Raw genomic sequence first — 26,000 nt, 5'->3', positions numbered from 1 at the left:
TCTTGCGTGGTTCTGAAGGTGTCCGTTATATGGAGGTTTCAGTGTAGCCTGTTTGACGCCTTTGTTTTGTCGATGCCATAGGGAAGGTCTTGCGTGGTCCGACATCGACTGGGTGGACAATGGCGAATGCCTGGATCTGATTGAGAGGGTATGGACTCTCAGACTTGATCACTTGTCACCATCGCTACGAGAAATTTTCCGCGTCTTATTAAAACCCAAGCGCATGATAACACACTTGTTTGTTTGTGCTTGTCTTGTGCGCACGTTCTAGTAAGAATATCACTCAGTTCTGTCACCACAGCGTTGTTTTAATACTCACCGACTTCTTTTTCCTTTACTTTTAGAAACTCGGTGTGCTTGCGTTGATTGACGAAGAAAGCCGTTTTCCTAAAGGCACAGACGGCTCAATGCTTGACAAGCTCCACTCTAGTCACCAGGTCGGTCCCTTATGGACATGCTGTAAATGCTTGTTTAAGCGTTTATTGACTTTTTAGAGTCCCCTCTTTGAACTGAATTGTTAGAGTAAAACCCGTAAATTCGCATCCTGTTACACGTTCAATTACCCCCGCCTCCCCTCCGAGAAATCCTTGATCCGGCCCTGGTATACTTTTGTAACGCTTTTAAATTTAGTAGCGCTTTTTTAGTGCCCCTATACCAAATATCTACAGCCAAAAAACACAGTTTCCATGGTTATATGCTGAAGAGTGGTTAATAAGAACAGTGGTTTACCTGTAACACATAGCAGCAGCCACATACAGTTTCCGTGGTTTTATGCTGACTAAGAACAGTGGTCTACCTTTACCCACCCTCCCCTCCCCTCCCCTCTAGACATCCTTGATTCGGCCTTGGAACCTTTGCTATAGTAACGCTCTTTCAGCGCCCTGAAATACCACATACCCACAGCCGCACAGGTTCACAGGTTCCATTGTTATATGCTAAGTTCAGTGGTTTACCTATTCTTCGTGCAGGAGAATGGCTTCTACGTAAAGCCACGAGTTGCGAACACGAAGTTTGGTATCAAGCATTACGCTGGCGAGGTGAGCGGGTTTATTTTACTCTGATTATGCCGTGGATGTCGCGAGTGCCATTGAGCCAGCCCATTCCCAAGCGTTCTGACCGGGTTTCCTGTGGTGCGTTGTCTTCTACCCCCCGACTTTTCACGGCTGATCCCCGACACAGGAAGCCTGATTATCACGCTGGCACTAGGCTAGCCTTGAGGTTAGAACGCTGGCCTCCTATCAATGGAACTGGTGCTGTATGTGAGAAGGTTCCTTGTAACTAGCTTTTAAATCGGTTGCCTTTAACTAACATTAATCTGAGCGTTTCGTCCGTGAAATGTTTTCTCGCACTGATTTTAGAATATTTTTCGGCACACCATATCTACTTCTGTATTATTATTCCTTAGGTTTTCTACGAAACAACAGGGTTCCTCGACAAGAACAGGTGGGCGTTACCAATCTGGGGCGGTGGAGCAGACATTAACGTGTGTGCTCAAGGCCCCTTTTCATATTCTTTCACCCCAATATATTTTATTTAATATACATCTATTTTACACCTATTTTCTTAAAAAAACTTTGTCAGGGCTATTTTTTCCCATATCTCTAAAGAAAGTTCAAGCAATGAGAACCATAATTTTAACATGACTAAAACTGACACTGACAATGAGGTTTTATTTATTTATTAATTTATGGTTCAAATTTTATTTTCTTAAGAATATCATCATTTTGTGCTGTCGACATATCTTTTATACCGTATATCGCGGGGTAACGGGAGTATGATCCTTGTTTATCGAAAGAGGCTTTGAGGAACGCATAGAGGTCCTTGCTACTAGAGCAGGCGCACTTTCGCGGTTTTTTTCACTCGGCCTTGATTCACTGTTAGAGGGCTGTGTCAAATCCGTTCTGATTGTCTTGCTGTGGATCTGTTATGGGTTGCCTGTGACTGGCTGATAGGCAAATAATGCGCTCTGGTAGCGGCTGTGTGCCGCCTCTCCGCGGTCTTTCCCTCTGGCCTCCCACCCGTTTGACTCCTTGTCTTGTTTCTGTACCATCCTGTCCGACATTCTGATTGTTTCTTCGTTTGAACGTGAGTCGCATGAGTACAACACGAAACTGACGGTTGTTTGCAAAGCTAAAAACTGGAATGAATACACAGTTTGAAAGTGCGAATACAGCGTTGACATTGCGAACAATCCATGAGTGATAGAAATCATGTTCAAACTTCAGTATTACCCGCAACACCGCAAAGACCGCAAATAGGCTGTACGGCAGCGCGACCGTTAGGATAATGTTGACAAACACCCGGGCATCTTTAAATCGCCACATGTATGCCCTGTCTACAAATACATGGGTCTCGTTCATAACTTTACGTCGTCGCTTATTGAGGAATCTTGTTATCCTGATTGCGAGTACCAGCAATAGAATGCAAGGGACAAAGTATGCCACAGTTGTGGTACCGAAAAAAACGGCCTTTGTGTCTTTATCATACTGGCAAGTCACAGTGTAAGTCGAAGGACCAAGGTCCTCGTGGACTCGTTTAACAATTGAAGTTAAGGACACACCAAGGATAACCCCGCCGACCCATGTCGCCGCCAGCAGTTTCTTCACCAAGAAAGAGGAGCTTAGTTTCATTGGGTAAAAAATGGAAAAGTACTTTTCCACAGAAATGACAACAATATTGAAAATCTTGATGGTCGATAACGTGTAGGTGGTGAAGCGGAGAGCTCTGCAGGACCAGTCGCTTGTGAACATGTCCACATACATCTGGAAGCCGTTAATAACGAGTGCGCTTACGGCTGTCAGAACGTTATTGAGAGTTAGGCTGTAGAGGAAGGTTGTGGTAAGGTTTCGGTCCATTGCTCGCTTAGGTTTTCCCCTTTGGTTCACCTGGACTTGACGCACGGCAAAGAGCAGAATTGCGTTGCCGGCCGTTCCAACCAGAAAATACACGACAAACACGGCAAAAAAGAGTGATTTGCTGAACATATCGACAGGCATGAAGACGTAGCTTTTCTCGGTGCCGTTGATTAAGGTACTCATGGTAGTAAAGGTAGTTTTGTTTTTCGCTCTTCAGGCGCTTGTTTCGTGCATCGTATGATCTTACCACTGCCAGAAATAAAGCGAAATGTGGTATCTAGGCGTAAAGTAAATGCTATAGCACAGTATATCGATAGATGGATGACGTCTTTCCCATTTGTTTCTTTTGGAATTGTTAAGAATAATGCTTATAAAAAAGAATGATTTTGAGCATCTGGCCAAACGCTAATCCTGTGCCAGATTTTACACGAAAAATAATATCACTCGCATTTGCGGTTTTAGCGTCAAATTCACCCATCCTAGTGTTTTCTACGGTTTTGCCAAGGTTTCTATTGATGGGAAATCTGTACTTCTTCATCAATGTCATGTACTTCTTCATCATGGAAAAAGTACATTCAAGTTTATTTTTAAGATATCGTTAATTGTATCAAATCAAAGCTATTATTTGGTTTGGAGAGTATCGGAAAGTGAAAAGGAAATCGTTTAGACAATCAAACTAAATGAATGGGAGATTCAGTGTAATATCATGTAGTCCAAAACATTTTTCACCTGCTTGATTTACTTTGCTGATTTTTAGGTTGAATATTATGTTGAAGATCATCTCACTTTGATCTCTACTTGGTATATGGATAAGGTCTAGGCAAAAAAGTTATTAAACAAGCATTCTACTTTATCAAATTGCAATATAGGACCCGTTTATTGCAAATCACTCCAAACCCAGTCTAAAAAAACTATTAGTCTTCATTGATTAAGGTACTCGTGGTTGACAGTAAGGTCTAGGCAAAAAAGTTATTAAACAAGCATTCTACTTTGCCAAATTGCAATATTGGACCCGTTTATTGCAATCCACTCCAAACCCAGTCTCAAAAACTATTAGTCTACATTGATTAAGGTACTCGTGGTTGACAGTAAGGTATTTTTTTTCTCTTTTTTTTCTCGTTTTTCAGGCGCTTATTTCTTGCATCGTATGATCTTACCACTGCCAGGAACAAAGCGAAATGTGTATCTAGGCGTAAAGTAAATGCTATAGCACAGTTTATCGAAAGATGGATGACGTCTTTCCCATTTGTTTCTTTTGGAATTGTTAAGAATAATGCTTATAAAAAAGGATAATTTCGGGCATCTGGCCAAACGCTAATCCTGTACCAGATTTTACACGAAAAATAATATCACTCGCATTTGCGGTTTTAGTGCCAAATTCACCCATCCTAGTGTTTTCTATGTTTTTGTCAAGGTTTCTATTAATGGGAAATCTCTACTTCTTCATCAATGTTATGTACTTTTTCATCATGGAAAAAGTACATTCAAGTTTATTTTAAAGATATCGTTAATTGTATCAAAACAAAGCTATTATTTGGTTTGGAAAGTCTCGGAAAGTGAAGAGGAAATCGTTTAGACAATCAAACTAAATGAATGGGAGATTCAGTGTAATATCATGTTGTCCAAAACACTTTTCACCTACTTGATTTACTTAGCTGAGTTTTAGGTTGAATATTATGTTGAAGATCATCTTATTTTCATCTCTACTTGGTATATGGATAAGGTCTAGGCAAAAACGTTATTAAACAAGCATTCTGTTTTAAAGCATTCTACGTTATCAAATTGCAATATGGGACCCGTTTATTGCAAATCACTCCAAACCCAGTCTAAAAAACTATTAGTCTTCATTGATTAAGGTACTCGTGGTTGACAGTAAGGTCTAGGCAAAAAAGTTATTAAACAAGAATTCTGTTTTAAACAAGCATTCTACTTTACCAAATTGCAATATTGGACCCGTTTATTGCAATCCACTCCAAACCCAATCTCAAAAACTATTAGTCTACATTGATTAAGGTACTCGTGGTTGACAGTAAGGTTTTTTTTTCTCTTATTTTTTTTCTCGTTTTTCAGAGGCTTGTTTCGTGCATCGTATGATCTTACCACTGCCAGGAACAAAGTGAAATGTGGTATCTAGGCGTAAAGTAAATGTTATAGCACAGTTTATCGAAAGATGGATGACGTCTTTCCCATTTGTTTCTTTTGGAATTGTTAAGTATAATGCTTTTAAAAAAGTATGATTTCGGGCATCTGGCCAAACGCTAACCCTGTGCCAGATTTTACACGAAAAATAATATCACTCGCATTTGCGGTTTTCGTGCCAAATTCACCAATCCTAGTGTTTTCTATGTTTTTGCCAAGGTTTCTATTAATGGGAAATCTGTACATCTTCATCAATGTTATGTACTTTTTTATCATGGAAAAAGTACATTCAAGTTTATTTTTAAGATATCGTTAATTGTATCAAAACAAAGCTATTATTTGATTTGGAAAGTCTCGGAAAGTGAAGAGGAAATCGTTTAGACAATCAAACTGAATGAATGGGAGATTCAGTGTAATATCATGTAGTCCAAAACATTTTTCACCTACTTGATTTACTTAGCTGATTTTTAGTTTGAATATTGTGTTGAAGATCATCTCATTTTCATCTCTACTTGGTATATGGATGAGGTCTAGGCAAGAAAAGTTATTAAACAAGCATTTTGTTTTAAACTAGCATTCTACTTTATCAAATTGCAATATAGGGCCCGTTTATTATCCACTCCAAACCCGGTTTCAAAAACTATTAGTCTACATTGATTTAGGTACTCATGGTTGACAGTAAAGGTTTTTTTTTCAGGCGCTTCTTTCGTGCACCGTTTGATCTTAACACTGCCAGGAACAAAGCGAAATTTATTTTATGAAATTGCAATATACGACCCGTTTATTGACATCCACTTCAACCCCAATCTCAAAAACTGTTAGTCTATTTTTTTTTTTCATTGGTCCATTATTTTTTTTTTCGATTATTCTAAAAATGATTAAAGGGTGAGGATGCAATTTTACCTAAAAACCATTAATCATGGCATAGCTATTCAAAAGAAAGGATCACGGACAATGAGTGCGTTTAGTGTTTCTAAAATGACTCCGGATCACCTATCAAACACCAATCTATTAAAATCTCGTTTCTAAATATTCTAAAACGAAAAGTGGGTAGTATAGCTTACGGAGAAATGTGAGAATGGATCGTTTTCCAGATGGTGTAATTTACAGTAAGTGCCGTATTTTGAAATTGTTTGTTTTAAAAAAGCCTTAATTAATCTAAACACCTGCTTAAGGCTTGGTAAGAGAATAGCTGCAAATATTTAAAGAAGGCTGCCTGGTTGTGAAGCACATATTTGTTAAGGGTTGCAGGAAGAATCATTAAACTGCAACTCAGTCTTAAAGTCGAGAAATATTTTACTTAACTTTGATTAGAAATGTAGGTTAGGTCTAGCCCTGCCCCTATTCATCCCGTTTGTCCGCCGTCTATTCCAAACCCAAAAATCGTTAATATGCAGTTATCAAAAGTATAGAAACGATTTATTTCGCAATGCAAATTTTCACAATCTGAACAATTCAAGGACATGTATATGAACGGAGAATGATCTAGTTCATTTTGGAGGGAGGTAGAAAAATATGTCATTAAATGTGCCTTTACCCAGTATCGAGGCGCGTCCACGGCGGCAAACAGTGGGTCATTTCTCACTAAAGAGTCTTTAAATACTTTGCTTTTTCCATATGATACCTATGACTGCGCACCCCCCCCCCCCCCCCCCCCCCCATTCCCTGGTATCTGATACAATGCTAATATTCTCCTCAGGGACACGTTCCGAGATGATATTCTGAACTGTTTGCGACAAAGCAGGTAATAATGTTATTTATTATCGATTGATACAGTCATCTCTAGACTTGGATCTAGATTATTATTCTAGACAAAAATAGCTCCCTTTGAAAGTCAGGTAAAATTTTATTTCACACTGCAGCGCAAGTCATGTTTTTACGTCCAAATGAATATGCTCTTTTCGTCGTGTAACTCACAGATCTGATTTCGTGTACGATGTGATGGAGTCCATTAAACCAGGTTTGCCGTCGACGAATACGAAGTCAGCGAAAAAGCGACCAACCGTCAGCTCCCAGTTCAAGGTGAGTCGTCACCTGATTATTATGTAAGCAAAAACCGGTACCTCTACTTCTGTGTAGTTTATGTGTTATAGCTTAATTTCACATCCATCTTTTCGACGTTGTGTCTGTTTTGGGGACTTCTGAAAAGCTGTGAACATCGAGGAATTGTTTCTCAAACGTACGGTAATAGTGGACGCTTAACTCAGTCACATCCTTGCAATTTATTTTGTTTAGTATCTAAACACAGGAAGAAATCTCGAAATAATCATCTAAACGCAAAGTTTTGTACTTCTTTTACCGAATTCAATCGGAAATATCGCTAACAGCTCCCCAAAACAGCCGATGTAAATGGATGGTTCCCATGTTTAGTTTTTCGCTAGGATGACAAAATGGAAGCTGACAACTCTTCGATGTTTGTTATTGCAGGAGTCGTTGGCGTCGCTGATGACAACGCTGGGCCAATCTCATCCGTACTTTGTCAGATGCGTTAAGCCAAATCACAAGAAGGTATATTTTGGCAAATTGATTTTATGTATCCTAGTTTGATCGACCAGTTTACGATTTGTTATTTTTTCCATCCTTCATTATCGACTAGTATATTTATTTTTTTCAACAATCAAAGTAAAATGTCCTGAAAGTTCTTTGTTTGGATCTCTCTAGCTGCCCCAGATGTTCGACCCCCAGCTGGTTATGAACCAACTTCGTTATTCAGGCATGCTAGAAACGGTTCGAATCAGACGTGCTGGCTTCCCCGTCCGCCTCACCTTTAAAGACTTTTTGTACAGGTAGCACGTTCATAAAAAAAATTATATATAATAGAGTCCCTCCCCAGAAGACATTTGAGATATTTTATCATGCTCTCGGCTAAACAGAATTTTAAAGTTTCATTTTCATATTATATATTATCTTCTTCTTTTGGATGGTATCCTTGTTCGCTGACGTTCCTTTCTTGACTTTCATGGCCCACTGTCCTGTCGTAACAGGTTTCATTATCGGTTTCATTAATGTGGTTATGTATTCATTATCGAAGGTACAAAGCTCTGCTTCGTGGCAAGCCTCTGTCTGCTAATACCAAAGACAATTGTGCTTCTCTTCTGAAAGAGTTTGACCCTGATGGCACACAGTGGAAGATAGGTAACACCAAGGTACTGTTTCATTAATATATTGGACCTTTAAACTACACCGCCGACCTTCCAAGTTTTTTTTATGTTTGCGTCGCACGCTACCTAAGTCAAAGGCTTAGGTAGAGAGCTAGGCAATAAGGATGCGAGATTTACAGTTTCTTTCAACAAGACCTTCAAAGCCTCTAATTTGTCGTCTTGTTCTGATTGGCTGTTGACTGCTTGTGTCAATAAGATAGTGCGATTCTAGTATCCACGGTAGCCACGGTAGCGTGCGTCAAGTTGTACAACGTTGTAATTTTCCGTCTTGTTCTGATGACTGGTGGTGGCTGGTGACTGCTTGTTTCAATTAGATAGTACGATTCTAGTATCCTTTAATTGTCAAGGTGGCCACGGTAGCGTGCGTCGCGTTGTACCAGACATTTCTTACTTCACATTTAACCAAACACCCGATATGTCGATATTTTATTATATTGTATACCTTATTGCAAATCTTACAGGCGTTCATGAAGGACCGGCTGGACTTCTCGATGGAAAGAAAGCGAAATGCGGAGCTCGAAGTCGTTGCCATGGTTATCAAGAAAAGGATCATGGGATACCTGGTCAGGAAGAAATACCTGAAGATCAGAAATGACGTCATTCTGTTACAGAAAATTGCAAAGGTATTTGATATTTCAAGACGCCTGGGTTTAAATTAAAATAGTGTAAAATAATGTTAAGACTTGTATATGTATTCGATAATCGTTTTATAGAATCACATCATTCGCCTCTGAAAGCTTTCAGGTGAATTTTAAAATCCCTGTTTTGACGTGCCTTCCTTTTGTATTCAGGGTCGTTTTTATCGCAAGAAGTTCTTGGCCATGCAGAAGGCCGCCATCGCAATCCAAAAGGTAATCAGCAATTGAATAAGTAGATAATATCAGTGTCGAAGGCGATGATGAGTACTTCAAAAAGTGAAGACAATAGATTCGTGAAATGGGAGGCTAGACATGGAAATGTTTAATACATTTTAACCGTTTTCCGTCACCTGACACCCTTTGCGGTACAGTACTGCTGCGCTCGTAAACCGAACCATCTGTTTTCACTGAGCAAGAAATACACGATCCCAGTTATAAAGATTAACGCAAAGCTTGTACGTGATTTTCGGACGATCGTCTCTATAGTCTTCGTCGTCCCCGTCGTCGAAATATACTTTGATATGCCGTTTATGTCTACTTTTGTAATAGTTCCAACGTGGACTCGTGGCTCGCAAGCTTCTCAAACGGTTGCTGGAAGAAAAACGACTGGAAGAGGAGAGGATAAGAGAGGAGGAGCGAAGGAAAGAAGAGGAACGCCGAAGGTAAGTTCTTGCCGCTTGCATCTCAATTCTTCACTGAAGAATTTGAGTATTTGAAATATGAAGGCAGCCACATTTGACAACAAAAACCTGGGGCATTTTCTGATTATTATTATTTTTAAGGGAAATGGAGAGACTGGAGCAAGAAAGGAAAATCAAAGAGCTTGAAGAGCTTAAACGCAAGGTATGAGACACATCATTTCTGAAGTAAATAGCTTAAAATTATTATCATCACAATCATTGTATAAGCGTAATCATTTCTGAAGTAAATAGTAAAGTTGTCATCATCACAATCATTGTATAAGCGTAATCATTTCTCAAGTAAATAGTGAAATTATCATCATCACAATCATTACAGGCAACATAATATTATCAGCATAATCAACAACATCATCATCACATCATTGCCAACATTGAATCCGTTATTATGATTATGCCATCATAATCATCTCAATCAATAACATCACCATTTATATCATTATCATCGTCTCTGCCAATAATGTCAACTGCATATTTCATTATGGTTATCATCATCGCTGTCGTAATCATGCTTATACCTTAGTACTAACACAAACATGTACAGGCGGAGGAAGAGGCGCGCAAGAAGGCAGAAGAAGAGAAAGAGAAACGCCGGCTGGCGGAAGCTGAGCGGTTGACTGCCCTGGCAAAGGCGAAGGAAATCGAAGAAGCACGGCGGATGGAGGAAGAAGCTAAGAGGCAAGCAGAGGAGGAACTTCGCAAACAAGTATGTATTGCTATGTTTTTATGGAATTTATTTCTATGAAACACTATGCTATGAGGTTACAGTTTTGTAAAAACTATATGTGGACAAAACGACTCGCTTGTGGACGAACCGGCTTGTGGATATCTCCTAAGTATACCTCAAGAAGGTTTACTTCTTTATTCTTTGGTCATGTTTTCTAATCACTTGATGTGCTTGAATTGGTTGTTTTTTTTTGTTTTTTAGCAAGAGAAAGAGCGTCAGCGAATTGAAGAAGAAGCGAGGTAAGAGGGCCAAAATAGTCCATTACGTAGTCGGACATAAGGATATCAAACCCCCAGACCTTTACCTTTTTTGCTTATTTCAAGCTATTTACTATTTGCGACTGTCGTTTATTCGTTTGCGGTGCTTACATCGGCTGTAAATCGAGCATACTACTTGAAATTGCTGTAAAACCTTATTGCTGGGTGTGCCAATGTTGTAGAAGCATAGTTGTTGACTAGCTCTTAACTCAGGTTGAAAGCTGAAGAGGAAGAAAGAAGGCGCAAAGAAGCGGAGGCGGAGGCTGCAGCCCAGATCGCGGAGCTTGACCGACAACTCAAGGTAAAGGAACTTCCTCCTCGCGTGGGGAAGGGTGAGGAGAATAAGACAAGAACATCTCACCTCACTTCGCCTTTTGAGTTCGGTTGCATGAAATACCTGGAAGGCCACCATGGACAAAATACATTCTTAAGTACTATTTAATCAAGTTCTTCATCCTTCACTCGATCTTCAAACCACTCATATTATTCACTTTAGGCAAGGGGTTGTTTCCTTTTCTAACTACACCCTAATTTCATTTCCTGGACAGAAGGGAATTTAGAGAAATTAGAGGCCACGTCAAGGGATATAATAGAGAAAGTAGAGGTACTTATCGCTTATGTGATCTGTTCAGTACGAAGACAGTGACGAGGAAGACGAAGAAGACGAGGACACCATGGAGCGACCGCTGAGTGTTTATGAAGCAGCGGAGATGTTACAGGAAGGCTACCTCATGATGCGAGGTAAAAATATCACTCGCTTACTAGAACTAATTAACTTGCTCCCTTTCTCACTGCTCAAACGGAGACGGACGCGCGGACGTAAAGGAAGCGTGGACGTGTAATGTTAAACGTTTGCGAAAACCACACGAACGTACAAGGAAAAAAAAAGATGTAACCGGAGGCAAAGGAAAACGGAACCGTTTCACTCTCTTTCTTTTTCCCATGCATCCGTGTGTCTCACATGCTAAGTATTAGTTTCTCTCTCCTACCTCACTAACTCTGCTTAGTACCTTATGCTAACTATCTCACGATGTCACATTCTAATACACCCACCTATGCATGTTTCCAGGTGGGCTGTTGAGCCTTTGGAAGAAACACTGGTGTGTCCTGAGGGATGACACATTCATGTGGTTCAGAGGAAAACAGGTATAATACCCGTTTTATTCGATCTACAATTGTTAACAACCTGTTTATAAATGTAACCAGTTTTTGACAGGTCGCTATGAGCTACTCAAAACATGTTATGCAAGTAAAACAACTAAAATTTGGTTCGACGATCAAGCTTATTTCGGCAATAATTTGACATGGTAAACCCAAGAGAATGCTAGAAAAATAAGGTTGCTTTTAATCAAATACAAATATAAAGCAATTAGTTGTTTTTCTATTTCAAGCAGCTATATTGTTGCAATCTGTGTTGTTATGTCTTTCGAATCCAAAAATTATATAGAAAATGCGCTGAAAGGTACGTAACAGCGCAGCTGGGACATTTCTTGTTACTTGGCGATTCGGTTGTTAGGCCCGCACGCGATCATCCGGGAACTTCACACTTTCAGGCGGGAAAATCAGCTGGCGGGAAAACAACTAACGCGCGCGCAACATTATTAGCTTAAAAAAAACCGCCAGAAACTGGCGAGAAAAACGTAATAAACAGCAAGTAACGTAAAATAAAATAGAAGAAGCATTTTTTTACCTAGGGCACCTACTTAGCGACTTGAAATGCTGATTTAAGCAAGAAAAAAGTTGTTTTAATGCGTATTATACTGTTAAAAAGCGATAGAAAAGTCTATATTTTTATAAAAAAAATATATCACAACATTTGCATGAGTAATCAGGCTTTATTTAATTGCGCATGCGTAGATAATTCTTCTTCCGGTTTGCGTTTCTAACTCTATAATCTAAGCGAAGAACGGACGCTCCGCGATTTTTTAGGCAGAGAATATTCACCTAGTTGCCCTCTATAAAACTACGTATCGATTTCGATTTAAAGAAATTATTCAAATAAGAGTGGAAAAATAAAAATAAAAATTGTGCCAAAAATTATTTGGAAGAATCTAAAACGCATACGTCACTTTGTAGGCACCTTCCCGAATAATGTTATAAAGCTACATTTATCATTGCAGATACTTCAACAGCTAAGATTATAGAATTTTTCCGTCATGTGATGACGTCATCGACTGAAGACATCATCAAAATTTAGAGATTCATAAACAATGTTGCCATGCCTAAATTTATTCCATTTCACCAATGTTTGGCGGGTTTATAACGTCTTTAAGTTTAGCAACGGCCCTCAGAGAAGTGTCCCAACACCCTTATACGTTTTAGGAACAATAATATGTGGCACCTTACTTAGGGTGGATTTAATGGGCCGATATTGTAAAGCGTTTCTGTAGCCCTACGGCACGTTGCGATCATATCTCTTTCTTTTGCAGGATGCTCTAAAGAGTGGCTGGCTGATGAAGAAAGGTGGCGGGACAGGCACACTATCAAGGTTTCACATTAGCTTACTTATCATATAATGGCCTTGCATGGTAATGTAAATAAGCCCATTGAACACTTCAGAGTGAGTGGTTGCCTGGATGGTGCAATTGGCAGAGCATCGCTATATTGTGTCTGTGCCTCTTTCTACTGGGTTTCGGCTTCAGGTTTCAGCTTCGATTCCTGGTTCTAGCTCTTTCTCCTCCACAGAACCATCAATTTCGATCCTAAGCTGTTTTTCGACGGACATGAGTCGTGGGCATTCTTGTATTCTTCGAATCTACCATGTTGTACCCTATACACCCTCTTTAACTTGGTAGTGCAGAATTAAAATTCAACGTTAAAATTCGGCTGCTTGGAGGGTGATGATTTTATAAACATAGTGCATTTATGTATGTACCACAATGCCACAAAGGCGTCATTTTTTTGCCAGTCCCTTGATAGTCTACAGGATGTCACGACTCTCTCACGAGACTCACAAGGTAATAAGAATCTTATTACAATCTGATTGTTGTTTAAATAGGCGGAACTGGAAGAGACGCTGGTTCGTGTTGAAGGATAACATCCTGACCTACCATGAGACGGACCAGGAAGGCGCAAAGGCTCTTGGTACTATAGATATCAGGAAAGCTATGTGAGTCAACCTTGACAATCTTATAACCATACCACTATACAATCGACCAGGAAGGTAAAGGCTATCGGGTCCATAGAAATCGGGTACTCTGTTAGTCAATCTGACTAAACTGACCAAGATGATGTTTCCATCGGTATCTGGAAAGCTATTTAAGCCATCAAGAAATCCTTTACACGCATGCAATAGACCCGGAGGGCACTAAGTCTCTCGAAGCCATCAGTATCATGTAAGCTTCGTTTGTCAACTTGACGAAATCGACCAAGAATGTGTTTCCATCGATATCAGGAACGCTTATTTATAAGTCAAAAGACAATGGCATACAATTGGCCAAGAAAACGTTAGAGCACTTAGTGTCATATCAAGAGATTAAGTCAACTAAACAATCGTGTTTTGGAGCAATATTGAACACTGATAATTATTGCCACAGTTTATATATCCTCGGAGGACCCAACGCGTCGCTGCCAAGCATCGCTTTGAATCCGTGAGAATGAAAATTTAAGAAGGTTTGATCGACATTGATTTTTGGTCTTTTTTTTTTTCAGGAGAGTCGTTGATGATGGAGTGAAAGAAAATGGCTTCAGCATCGTGACAGAAGGACGAACATACCACATCATCGCCGAGTCGACATACGACTGGAAGTAAGGGTTCCTCAGAGTCACAGTGCATTTAATCGATTACAGTCCAAAAATCAGCCGATGAAAATGGAACTTGATATTTTGGATAATAAAATGGCAAAGCTTAAAAGACATTCCTTTTATTATTGTAGCCAGTGGTACAACATCCTAAACAGAGTGAACAGGGCCACTGATGCTGACCTCAAGGACATGCGGGAAGAGTCTGCCAATGTCAAGAATGCTGTGGTGAGTAAAATTTTGCTAGACAACGAAGGGAGGCCAATGGACAAGGATGCTCTTTGAATTGATATCACTAAGCAAAAAATGGCAAGGCTTAAAAAAGCAAAGAGCTAGGCAATTGCCAAGTGTAACTTTTTAAATCCCTTTGACAATTAGTGGTGAGGAATTTAACTTCAGGCTACAAGACTGGATGTCATTGAGAAGTTGATGAATTCATTTTTTGTTCACAAACAGACGATAGACAACCAAACATAAAATTAATCCCTCTCTACATTTCTCTCCTTATTAGGGTACGATTGACGTGTCGATGATCGAGTCGTGCTCCCCAGGTGGAGTTGCAAACAAGTAAGTGACGAGGAAACGCGTCGCAAGCTACTTTAGGTTGAGCTCATATATATCTCTTCTACTCTTCAGGCCAAACTGCTTCACGATTATCACCGCTAATCGAGTCATGAACTTCATGACAGAGACTGAAGATGAGCTCAATGTTTGGGTTCAAGGTAAGTCTGTCATACACGCCAAGGTACCATAGGAGGTATAACATAGAAGGTTGATCTTGAAAGTTCCGTTGATAACTAGCCTCTAATTTGCTTGCAGCTATCAATGACAGCAAAGAGCGAGAGATTGACGAAGGTATGGCGGACGTCCTAGAAAAAGGCTGGATGGTCAAGGAAGGAGCCAACGACTCTAAAAGGAAAAGGTAAATCCGTGCTGTGCAAAGCATCTCATTAAGTTAGTCTTCTATTGGCAGGACCTAGTCTTCTAGATTCAATTGTGGACCAGGTGTAATAATGGACTAGCTTCAATTGTGGACCAGGTGTAATAATGGACTACCTTCAATTGTGGACCAGGTGTAATAATGGACTACCTTCAATTGTGGACCATGTGTCCACCTGGTCCACAATTGAAGCTAGTAATACTAGCTTCAATTGTGGACCAGGTGTAATAATAGGACTACCTTCAATTGTGAACCAGGTGTAATAATGGACTAGCCTAAATGGTGGACCAGGTGTAATAATGGACTAGCCTAAATGGTGGACCAGGTGTAATAATAGGACTAGCTTCAATTGTGGACCAGGTGTAATAATAGGACTAGCCTAAATTGTGGACCAGGTGTAATAATGGACTAGCTTCAATTGTGGACCAGGTGTAATAGTGGACTAGCTTTAATTGTGGACCAGGTGTAATACTGGGCTAGCCTAAATTGTGGATCAGGTGTAATAATAAACTACCTTCAATTGTGGACCAGGTGTAATAATAGAACTAGCTTAAATTGTGGACCAGGTGTAATAATGGACTGGCTTCAATTGTGGACCAGGTGTAATAATGGACTGGCTTCAATTGTGGACCAGGTGTAATAATGGACTGGCTTCAATTGTGGACCAGGTGTAATACTGGACTAGCCTAAATTGTGGACCAGGTGTAATAATGGACTAGCCTAAATTGTGGACCAGGTGTAATAATGGACTGGCTTCAATTGTGGACCAGGTGTAATAGTGGACTAGCTTCAATTGTGGACCAGGTGTAATAAAGGACTAGCTTCAATTGTGGACCAGGTGTAATACTGGACTAGCTGGATTTGCCCTAGGCCTAAGCTGTTTAACTGTGGTATTGATTTTATGAGAAAAAAGAGTTATCGTTTATGTTAACGTGCTTGTTTTAGATGGTTCGTCCTCACTGCAAACTCTTTGGACTACTACAAATCATATGTCAAGAACAGCCCGAAGTTTGGCTCCATCACTCTCAACAGGTCAGGGACATGGTATTTTAGCCACGACACTGAAATATTAAGATAAAAATGTGTGTTAGTATTGGTTGACGATTCAGCAATCAGTCCTGTTTATGAACGACGACCACTATGATGATTAGTAATACTAGTGAATCTTAGGAGGGTAGGGGGCCACATATAGTTACCTTTTTGTACATTTTAATTTCCCTTTTATTAAAATAATGCGTTATAAAAAGGGAGTTTCATATCCAGCCTAGAGACCCTCCCGGAATTTGTCATCTGTGCTTTAATGAGAAACAAATCCAACACAGAGAAGGTTGTGAAATTGCATAATTTACTATTTTATTTCTTGCTTTTCCTCTCCCATTGATCCAGCCCCTTGATATTTTCTGTTGACGCTTGGTCATATATTTTCCTACCGTGTTTCAGTCTGTGTTCGCTTGTTCCACCTGAGGAGAAGGAGCCAGGTATGTCTATCGGGGAAGTTGATACCCAGTATCTCGTCCAGCATCTGGAGTGTACTGAGACTTTATAGCGTTTCGCTTATCACAATCATGTTCGCGCTTTGTGTCAGGTGATTGGACGTTTGTTGTGAACGGTCGCAAGCGCTCATATGTATTGCACACGAAGCAACAAGAAGATGCGCTTATGTGGACAAATGCTATACAAGAGGTCAGTCGCTTATTCTAAGTGATTTTTACGATACAGTGCATTAATAGTCCATAGATCTCCGTGTAGTTCCTCGAGTATGAATGTTTACGTGTATCACTACTATGTTAGATGTAATTATTTGTTGCAATAAAAACAAACGCTTTCATGTTTACAGGTGATTGACTCCAAGCCAATGATAGAGACGCCTTTTGAGAAGCTTGTTTTGGAAGTTAAGGTACGTTTATCTGCTGTACTAACGGGCTGCAGGTTATACCACTGACTCTTTCATGTTTAAAGGCCTCCATGTCGTTAAATTCACGTCTGTGTCTGTAAAATGCCTTCTGCCCACCATATATGGAAAAGTATGCCTGGTTTCTGACATTCTTGGTCTTATCTTTATATCATCCAATTGACTGCTTCCTTATTTGTAGAATGCCGGAAATGATAACGAAGTCGAGCAGGTTATTCGCACGAACCCAATCCTCAAGTACTCCAAACTACCATTGAAGTCACCACTTCTGGCACTTCCATACGGCCAATCACAATCTTCCCGTAAGCATTCTAATCGTCTGCGCTGTTCCTACTTCCTCGTGTACCTGCTCCGATCATACGAAAACAAGCCTGTATGAGTTTTCAGCTATATAGCCGCCATCAAAAACTATCACTACTGAGGACATCCTCTGAGCCATAATGTAGTTACCGTAAAAATGAAAGTCCTTAATAATCTGGGTTCTTTATCACTAATATCGTGGAATTGGACTTTTGCTTGGGGTTTTCTTTGGTCCGTGTTAAGACGTCTGTAATTGCGGGGTGACCATAAGGCGAAGGCTGAATGTGTTTTGCGTACATCAGCTATATTATCATATGTGTCTGACTCCAGGTGTAAAAGGCAAGGATTACGGAACATTTCACGAGGAGGCCGTGCGCATTTTCAACTCTCTTCAAGAGCAGGAATCACTTGGGGACCCGATTCCAGTAATTCAGGTATTCAATTCCTGTAATGCAGCTATTAAATTCCAATATTACAGGTATTCGCTTTTTTTGCGCGAATTTTCTGGTGTAACTTGTTTTTGATGTCCAGTTGTTTGTCCCCTACTTATTCAATAGACATTCCCTACAACTGCAACAATTTCTGTGGCCAGGCATGAGCCGTATACAATGGCATAAGCATAGTAGGCCTTCGTCTGTTTTTTTCTTAACTCAAGCAAGTTGTAATCCCTCTTTAGCTTCCCAACTGCAAAGAGGGACAGTGTCCCCAAAATATTTATTTAATTTACCTTTGATTTTGTAATTTCAGGGTATATTGCAGACTTGTCAGGATCTCAAACCGCTTAGGGACGAGGTGCGTGTGAAACGTGTGAAATAGGCAAAAGGCGTGCCTTAAAGCGGCAATATCACCAGTTTAATTCATGTCGATTACGTAACAATGTCCGATCATTTTTAACAAAAAAGCGAAAAATATTTCAAAATTGTAAAAGCAGTGTGTCTTTTGAAAGTTTCTTTAAGCATGTGACTGATGATTTCGAGCGGATGGCCTGTTAGTTACTTCATATTCTGATAGATCCTTTTGTCTTTTTTTGGCTGAGGTTTCTGTCGGCCCAACAGAAGTAAACTGGTAAAAGCTTTCCGTACCTATATCCGCCTGCCCTGAAGAAGTCCTACTAAAGACGAAAATTTGGCAGAGTTGAATCCCAGTTTTTGATGTATTGCCTGCCAGGAAGAACATACTTACCTGCCACCTCCTTGATCCTCGTTTGACGGATGCCTTCCAATGTTTCTCCCCTTTAAACAGCTTTTCCAGCTCCCGCTAGTCCTCCAACCCGCCTCGCCTTACTCTACCAGTACAAAAGGAACACGAGTAACAACATGATGCTTGTTATTGTAGGTCTTCTGTCAGCTAATAAAACAAACAACAAGTCCTCCTGGTGTCGACTCAATTGGCAATCTCCGTAACATGCAGGTAATCAACCACCGTATTCTGCACTTACCTTGGCCATGTGGGTAGTACTTAGCTTTTTATCTTACAGGTTTTGGTCTGCATGTGTTGTACGTTCATTCCAACTAGAAAGTACCTGCGCTACCTGCGATCTCATTTGAAGAGGTACCCGAAAAGGACAAAACTATATTCGTTTTTTTTTTACTTAGCTGATCTTTTTGTATTGTATTTTTCAGAAGTCGCGATAAGAATTCAGAATCTGAGATGGCCAAGTTTGCAACATTTGCTTTGGAATGCGCAAAGAGGGCGCGACCGAGGTTAATCTTGTGATTTAATTTTACTGATCCACCAATACACTTTGCATTTCTTTTTTTTTTGTCGTGCCTTTCTCCTAATCCGTCTACCCTCAACTCACATCATTACAGACATTTAAACATACATTGCCTTTACCCCTTAAATTTAATTAGTATTTACCTTACATTTTGCCGAACCTCTGTCTTTTATCTGGCTCTAACTCGAACCTTAATTGTACCCAAACCCTGCTTTGAACTAACGAAAACCTAATTCTACCCTCACCCCTGCCTTTACGGTGATTATCACGTCCCTGAACTATAACGCTGATGATTTCGACAGTTTTCTTGATGTTACTTATATTGCCTTGACTTCTTTTTTATTTTGTGCCATACCTAAATTCTAAAAAAAATGTTGATAACGCTGTGACTCTTCCAGGGAGTTCCCTCCATCTAGAGAAGAGATCATATCATTACTGGTGAGCAAACGTATTCTTTATGGCCCCTCTCTCGTTTTCCTTTCCCGCTGCAGTTATACCATTGCCTAAACATATAAATCAGCCAGATGCAATCGCAACAACGCTATTTAGCGCGGTTATACAGTTGCAAAAGCAATATAGTGTAATGTTGATTTAGTGATTGCTTAAAGGTCTTATGTTTCTCTTTCACTAGGGACGACGTGAACTCTCTGCCGTCGTGCACTGTTACGGGGGCGGATCCTGCAAAATCACGATCAACTCTGCCACAACTGCAGGAGAGGTATGAAAAACATATGTACCTATTTTATGAAACTTTGCCAGTGCAAATTGGGAATGAAAAACTGAAAATTGCAATTCTACTAAAAAATACATTGGGTCTCTTTTTATTACTACAGAACACATGAAAAATTTGTGGATAAATCATACAGTTACTTAATTTATAATATTTATTCTTATAAATACAATACAATAAGCAACAACCAGCTTCTCAGTGCCATTTCCATTAGCAATTAGCCATTTGCACTGGCCACGTTTTTTTTTAAATAGGTTAATGTATGTATTTCTGGCTAAACCTAAATGGCTCGGTTCTTTAACTCATTGACTCCTGGCTATTTTTGAGCTGAATTTACAAAAAGCAGACTGAAAACAGATACCTCCCCCCTATTCTGAGTTTTATACAGCCCGTCAAAGTCAAACACAGCTGCACCTAGTCAGCAGTATCCAAGCTTTCCAACAGTGCTTTGCGGTCCCCACTTTTAATCCCTCGTCGTTGTGCTGAAGCCAGCACAAGTTGATGGTTGCTTGTATTTTTCATCAAAAATACAGCTATGAGCATATTAGGAGAGTGTCTCAGGACATCATGAAGTCTTTTGGGGCATAATTGAGTGCTTTGCTTATGGATATTTGCAAGCAAAGGTGGATTCATGATGATTTTTTCTTGTTTGGCTTTGCCTGGATGAGAAAATAATTTTCTAATGAATCACCACAGCTCTCCTGAATGCTGTCTTTTCTGAAACCAAATTGATTCCAAAATTGTTTACACTGCTATTATGGGTCTGCATGCCCTGGAATTGATTTGTTTGGCTTCAGGGTGAAAAGACTTAAAAAACCATCTGACTTTGGGGAGAGGAGTGTTGACTGGCCCTCCCCTCGTGAATTTTTCCCTGGATCTCCCAGAATGCTTTTCAATCCGTAAAGGCATCTTCATGGTTTTACAAGCCTTCAAGGAGTGGACATTGTGTTTTGAGGCCATGGAAATGAACCTGGAGGATCAGAATAAAGGTATCTATTTGTGTCTTGAGCTGTGTTTGCTGATCTCTCTCCCTTGTGTTGTATTTTGAGCGTTTTATTGTGAGGGGTGATTCTGCTTTTCTTTCCTTCAATTTGAAATTTGTCAAAGAACCTGTGCTATTATATGGCTTAAAAGTAGTTGCTAACACCATATCTTCAAGACCATTTATCCCTTAGACTGATGCCAGAGTATCTTCATCTTGTTGTGTTTAGTTTGCATTTATGAATTTTTTGGGTTGTGGGTACTTCCCAAAGCCGGTACAGGCCGGTTGAGGGGTCAATGTGTTAATAACGTGATCTATGTATTAAACAAAGATACCCGCCCATCTAATTCATTGCCAAAGCCCTGTGCAGCATGTTAGGAGGTGCTGTGCAAAGTATTTCGTCAACATCTTACTTGTCTTGTGGTCAGTCGAGTGAGGTGGTGCCAGCAATGTTTGCTGATATTAGCACTGTTTGCATGAGGCTTTAAGGTGCAAAAGGTTAATGGGTATCCTTGATAGAATATCGTGATAATGCAAAGGATAATTCAATAAAAAAAAGTTTACTCAACGTTTAAGGAGAAATATCGTTTAATTATGCATTTTATGGTTTCCCTAGGTCACAGAGAGACTATGCAAAGGATTAAACCTCAAAGAAGGGTTCAACATCTTCTCATTGTTTGAGCAGTGCGGCAACACAGAGAAAAACATTGAGGCCAGGACAGTCTTGGCTGATGTCCTCTCTAAGTTTGAACGGTAGGATCTAGGGCTTTTAAGCCGTGGAAAATGGTGCCATAAAAATAAAAAAAAATAGGCACTCTCGGATGCAAGCTCTTTAACTGATCTTATTAGCTACAAAGTGTGCTGTTTCTTGCGTTTATATCTGATTTATAATATCAGTTGCCATTTCCTGTTTTGTAGATACAAAGCCCTAGGATTGACAGAGGCTGGACATAAGTGGAAGCTTTTCTTCAAGATCTTCTGCTTCTTGGACCCTGGAAAAGTGCCCAATGAGACCGTTGAGTCAGGGTTCCTATTTGAGCAGGTGAGGAAATTATTATTTGTTTTTTACTATCATGGCTGTTGTTTGTTTGTTTCACGTTATATCAATTGACCCCTTTCCAAGATGGTTACATTCATTGCATGCTTAGGTATGTTTGCTGAAGGCTTGTGGTGATGCGATTTTGAGAGGGAAGAACCTGTTGTTTGTTGGCTGTTCTGTTTGTATCTTACACATTTTATTACTTGATCCATTCCCCTCCCAAGGATAGTTCCATTATTGACAATATACCTCTTACAATTTATGTTGTAGGCTTGTGATGCGATCTTGAGAGGAAAGTACCCAGCCCCAGAAACAACACTTTACCTCCTGGCCGCCCTCAGACTCCAGTTCACAGATGGGGACTACAAACCTGGCGCCTGGGTGTAAGTTTTGATCAGGATATACAAATCATAAGGGTAGGGGATGGACCCAGCTCAGCACCGATTATTACAATTGCCGTAAAATAAAACCCATCCTCGATTGTTACAATAACTTCAAAATAAAACTTCTCATGTGTTATGTTTGATAATATTTCCCCCTCTCAAGGATCCTTGTAAATACTAATTTGTTGGGGCTTGTTATTGTAGGTCTGAGCTGAGCTCAGTGTTTCCCATGGGAAGACTAAAGCACCAGCCAAAACAAGAAAAATTGTCACGAGATAGATCCGCTAATTTTAGCATAAAGGTATAGCAGTGATTCTTTTTTCAAATAATGCGGTGATTTGAAGAATTGCTAGATTTTGGACTTTTTACATGATGTACGCAGCAGATGCTTGAACAGTTAACCCAGGCCTGCTACAGGTTCTTGGTGTTTTGCTTTTTTGTCTTAGGGGACTCTCCGCAAAGCTGTTTCACCATTCCTATCAGGTAATTTTCTTGCATTGTCAGTATTGCATCTCTGCTTATTGTTTAAATTTTTCACCATGATGCTGTGTAAATAATCAACAGGGGGTGGATCAGCCCAGAACGAGCCAACAGAACAGGATCAGAAGATCACAGCAGAAGAAGAGCAGTCTGCCATCAAAAGCTCCATTTGTGAACAATGGAAGAAATTCCAGGTATGCTCACAACAGTGTAGCTTGTGCTTCCATGGCCACCTTGACAATTTTTTTTTGAAGTAGCAGCTGTGCTGTTTATGTGTTAAAATGGTTGTGTGTAGTGATTGTTGATTCTGGATAAAGGCAGGCACTGAACATTGGCACATCTTAAAACTTTATCTTGGTGGCCACCATATCATTAAACATTAAGTATACTGAAATTTGCCTTATTTTGATCTTGAAGGGAGTGGACCAGGAATCGGCCCAGCAGAAGTACATGGAGATTGTAAAGAGCTGGCCTGGCTATGGATCCACATTATTTGAAGTTGATGTAAAGGATTACGTTCCATTACTTTTGTATCACCTATAGCACATAACATATGCGGTGGTTATACTAGGATGCCAACTGAAGTTGAGTCTCAGTCAACTGAATACAGTTTGGTCCTGGTTGACTTTTTGCACGGTTACACAAGCTCACTTTACCTTAGTTGAAATGTCAACAGCAAGGAATCAAGTGTCCTTGTGTCAAGGCATCTACACTGATTATATCATTTAAATACTTTGGCGGGATTTATTCTAGCTTGTTGACATGGAACACTTGAAACAAATATATATAAGTAACTTAGCTTACATTGAGGAACAATGTTTTCGAATATGGATTAAACAAATTTATGTTTGAAAACAACAAATCATTTAGAGCAAAAAACTGGTTATCCAGAATGAAACCAAATTTCACACTAGAATTACCATCATAAGTTGAATATCGTTTTTATTTAGGTTTATTTTGGTTTTGAGCAATTTCTTCAACCGTAGTTGAGGCCATGAACCATTGGTAGAATTTCCTTTGTTCTTGATGACATCTACTTAGATTTATGGTCTTGGTTACACACATAAAATGTCAACCTCAGTTAGCCAATTACCAAACCTAGGTTGGAAGCTCTAGTGTAACCACAGCATTAATCAATATTATTATTTGATTTATTTTCATAATTGCTTTTCTTGCCCTTTCGTTCCTATTTTCTAACTTATACTATACTATAATTTACACATGTCAGACCAAAGATCCAGGCCTGCCACCTGAACTTTGGATTGGAGTGAGTTTCAATGGTGTGTCTATTTACAAAAGAGGTGATACAAGGCCCCAATGTTCCTACACATATGAAAAGTAAGTAAGACATATACATTTATTTGATATGTTAAAATTAAAGTTTATTAGCAAATCAGGACCATAAATCAGAGCCAATACAAAAACAGTAAGAACATATTGGGGGGGGGCATGGCCACGCCCCTACTGGTCATTTCCTTATAATTTGTTGAAAATTTAGGGGGGCACATGCCCTCAGTGCCCCCCATTCCCCGATAAAAACAAAAATGTCCATGGGTGAATAATTTACTTCCTCAAACGATCATTGGGCACCTATTTCATTCTTCCTGTCCCAGACAAGGCACTACGGCTGAGTAAGACTAGCTATCAAGATAGAAATGATGGTGCTATTTACAATTTACAATAATTTCAACTCTCTTAGCTAAAGAATACCATTAACTTAATTAATTTTTTTTATTTATCTATTTGCAGTATTCTCTCCTTTGGCGCTCCTCAAGCAAACATCTTCAAAGTTGTTGTTGATGGACGGGACCCTATGATCTTCGAAACTGGACAAGTTATTGAGATAGCTAAGCTTATGAAGGCTTACATTAATGAGATAGTTAGACGTAGACGAGAAAGTCGACTCAGCCGGTGTTCATCAACATCCTAACTGGAAAAAGGACTAGCTTTGGTTAGAATGACTTTCAATATATTTTGATTACCCAACTTATACGACAAAAACACTATTTTTTTAATTTTCTACAAACTGAAAATTACAAAAATTTGACCAAAAGCACTGACTAAGTTAGTGTACAATGACAAGCAACATTGAATGCATAAGATTTTGATATACGCAAACTGTATACATGTCATCACTTCTAATACATGTTTTTTACATTGTGTAAATGAAATAAATTATTGATATATAGAAGCTCAATGACTAGTATTATCAATAAATTAATGGTGGTATTTACTACTGTAGTGAAAAAAAAAAAGAATCTGAATTTTCATTGACATTGGTCTTTAGAAAGAGCTGTGTTTTATTTTTAGGACAACATCAAATGTTTGTTAATACTCAAATCTCTGTATATTTTTATTCTATTTTAATAAAAGTGAAAATGTAGCATTACAATATTACCCGAGTTACCTCGATGTTTATCCTTTCCCCTTTCATTTTTTTTTTCTAGACTACCCATTTAAATCTTTAGCATTTTATGTTCCATTAAGTTATTTATATGCAAAATCGTCTTGAAATATTGATCCAGAGTTAATTCATATTCCTTGCTTTCTTTTTACTTTACTTCTTGTTGCTTGAAGAAGGCGGAGTACAGCTTTTGATCTCTATTTCGTCCGGCCCAAGCCACGGTCGAGACCAAATCGTGAATTCATAATTTCGCACTAGATTACTAGAGTAGTAGGGATTTTCAGCATCAACATCACACAACCAGTTTGCAAACTGATTGCAATCAGTGTTTTTATCCAAAACTGGCCCTATAGTGGCATAGACTGTGTAAAGGACTCCTTCGACGAGTTGCTTTGTCACATATACTTTCCCTTGAAAGGCAGCAAACTTCCTATTGGTTGAACTTATGTTTTTCCCTACCATTTCGATTGCTTTGCCGATAGATTTAACCAAGTCAGAATCTTTTAAAACTTCCTTCATGGGCATTGGCTCTACTCCACCGACAATTTTCTCACATACACCCGTCTCCACAAGATAAAAGAGGGTGGAAGTAGCGATTAGCATTCCGAAGCACCTCAAGGAAGCCATTCTTGTTTGGTTTTTGTTTCTGAGCGGCGCGTAGGAGGCTACTGAAACTGCTTTTCTCTGACGATGCCGCTGTGACGTCATTATCGAGTTTCACACAGGTAACCCATTCTCAAAATCAGAACGAATCTCGTCCAGTGCCAAGCCCAGTCATATTGAACAGCGCTAAAACGCTCGAAATCGCTTAAATGTGGAAATAATAGACAACTACAAGTACTACATCAAGTTGGATTGAATTTATTGCATTTTTATGGAAGAATACTAGCATAAAGT

The 26,000-nt window shown here is 39.5% G+C and overlaps 1 protein-coding gene across 4 annotated transcripts in view; it reads left to right on the top strand.

Moving 5' to 3' along the window:
- The window catches only part of LOC5516748 (unconventional myosin-X), a 35,635-nt gene extending 10,542 nt beyond the window's left edge, over nucleotides 1-25,093 (top strand). For all 4 annotated transcript variants that reach the window (XM_048721430.1, XM_032386630.2, XM_032386631.2 and 1 more), the window contains 46 exons: nucleotides 82-148; nucleotides 345-437; nucleotides 969-1,037; nucleotides 1,406-1,443; nucleotides 6,694-6,738; nucleotides 6,914-7,016; nucleotides 7,422-7,502; nucleotides 7,656-7,780; nucleotides 8,026-8,140; nucleotides 8,617-8,778; nucleotides 8,947-9,006; nucleotides 9,343-9,455; nucleotides 9,576-9,636; nucleotides 10,036-10,197; nucleotides 10,420-10,457; nucleotides 10,689-10,776; nucleotides 11,108-11,216; nucleotides 11,545-11,621; nucleotides 12,905-12,963; nucleotides 13,474-13,584; nucleotides 14,127-14,222; nucleotides 14,351-14,444; nucleotides 14,728-14,783; nucleotides 14,853-14,938; nucleotides 15,036-15,138; nucleotides 16,102-16,188; nucleotides 16,597-16,634; nucleotides 16,742-16,839; nucleotides 16,994-17,053; nucleotides 17,250-17,370; nucleotides 17,699-17,802; nucleotides 18,116-18,160; nucleotides 18,704-18,778; nucleotides 18,846-18,919; nucleotides 18,991-19,071; nucleotides 19,484-19,523; nucleotides 19,717-19,803; nucleotides 21,414-21,550; nucleotides 21,716-21,839; nucleotides 22,107-22,219; nucleotides 22,424-22,520; nucleotides 22,666-22,702; nucleotides 22,784-22,893; nucleotides 23,117-23,203; nucleotides 23,928-24,037; nucleotides 24,449-25,093. In XM_048721430.1, the coding sequence (XP_048577387.1) occupies nucleotides 82-148; nucleotides 345-437; nucleotides 969-1,037; nucleotides 1,406-1,443; nucleotides 6,694-6,738; nucleotides 6,914-7,016; nucleotides 7,422-7,502; nucleotides 7,656-7,780; nucleotides 8,026-8,140; nucleotides 8,617-8,778; nucleotides 8,947-9,006; nucleotides 9,343-9,455; nucleotides 9,576-9,636; nucleotides 10,036-10,197; nucleotides 10,420-10,457; nucleotides 10,689-10,776; nucleotides 11,108-11,216; nucleotides 11,545-11,621; nucleotides 12,905-12,963; nucleotides 13,474-13,584; nucleotides 14,127-14,222; nucleotides 14,351-14,444; nucleotides 14,728-14,783; nucleotides 14,853-14,938; nucleotides 15,036-15,138; nucleotides 16,102-16,188; nucleotides 16,597-16,634; nucleotides 16,742-16,839; nucleotides 16,994-17,053; nucleotides 17,250-17,370; nucleotides 17,699-17,802; nucleotides 18,116-18,160; nucleotides 18,704-18,778; nucleotides 18,846-18,919; nucleotides 18,991-19,071; nucleotides 19,484-19,523; nucleotides 19,717-19,803; nucleotides 21,414-21,550; nucleotides 21,716-21,839; nucleotides 22,107-22,219; nucleotides 22,424-22,520; nucleotides 22,666-22,702; nucleotides 22,784-22,893; nucleotides 23,117-23,203; nucleotides 23,928-24,037; nucleotides 24,449-24,629 (4,117 nt within the window). In that variant the 3' untranslated portion in view covers nucleotides 24,630-25,093. The remainder of the gene's footprint in view (nucleotides 1-81; nucleotides 149-344; nucleotides 438-968; nucleotides 1,038-1,405; nucleotides 1,444-6,693; nucleotides 6,739-6,913; nucleotides 7,017-7,421; nucleotides 7,503-7,655; nucleotides 7,781-8,025; nucleotides 8,141-8,616; nucleotides 8,779-8,946; nucleotides 9,007-9,342; nucleotides 9,456-9,575; nucleotides 9,637-10,035; nucleotides 10,198-10,419; nucleotides 10,458-10,688; nucleotides 10,777-11,107; nucleotides 11,217-11,544; nucleotides 11,622-12,904; nucleotides 12,964-13,473; nucleotides 13,585-14,126; nucleotides 14,223-14,350; nucleotides 14,445-14,727; nucleotides 14,784-14,852; nucleotides 14,939-15,035; nucleotides 15,139-16,101; nucleotides 16,189-16,596; nucleotides 16,635-16,741; nucleotides 16,840-16,993; nucleotides 17,054-17,249; nucleotides 17,371-17,698; nucleotides 17,803-18,115; nucleotides 18,161-18,703; nucleotides 18,779-18,845; nucleotides 18,920-18,990; nucleotides 19,072-19,483; nucleotides 19,524-19,716; nucleotides 19,804-21,413; nucleotides 21,551-21,715; nucleotides 21,840-22,106; nucleotides 22,220-22,423; nucleotides 22,521-22,665; nucleotides 22,703-22,783; nucleotides 22,894-23,116; nucleotides 23,204-23,927; nucleotides 24,038-24,448) is intronic.
- The last annotated feature ends 907 nt before the right edge of the window (nucleotides 25,094-26,000 follow it).

Source organism: Nematostella vectensis, chromosome 2, assembly GCF_932526225.1.
Source record: "Nematostella vectensis chromosome 2, jaNemVect1.1, whole genome shotgun sequence".
In the NCBI taxonomy this organism is placed as follows: Eukaryota; Metazoa; Cnidaria; class Anthozoa; order Actiniaria; family Edwardsiidae; genus Nematostella; species Nematostella vectensis.
This window is presented reverse-complemented; position numbering and strand designations above follow the sequence as displayed.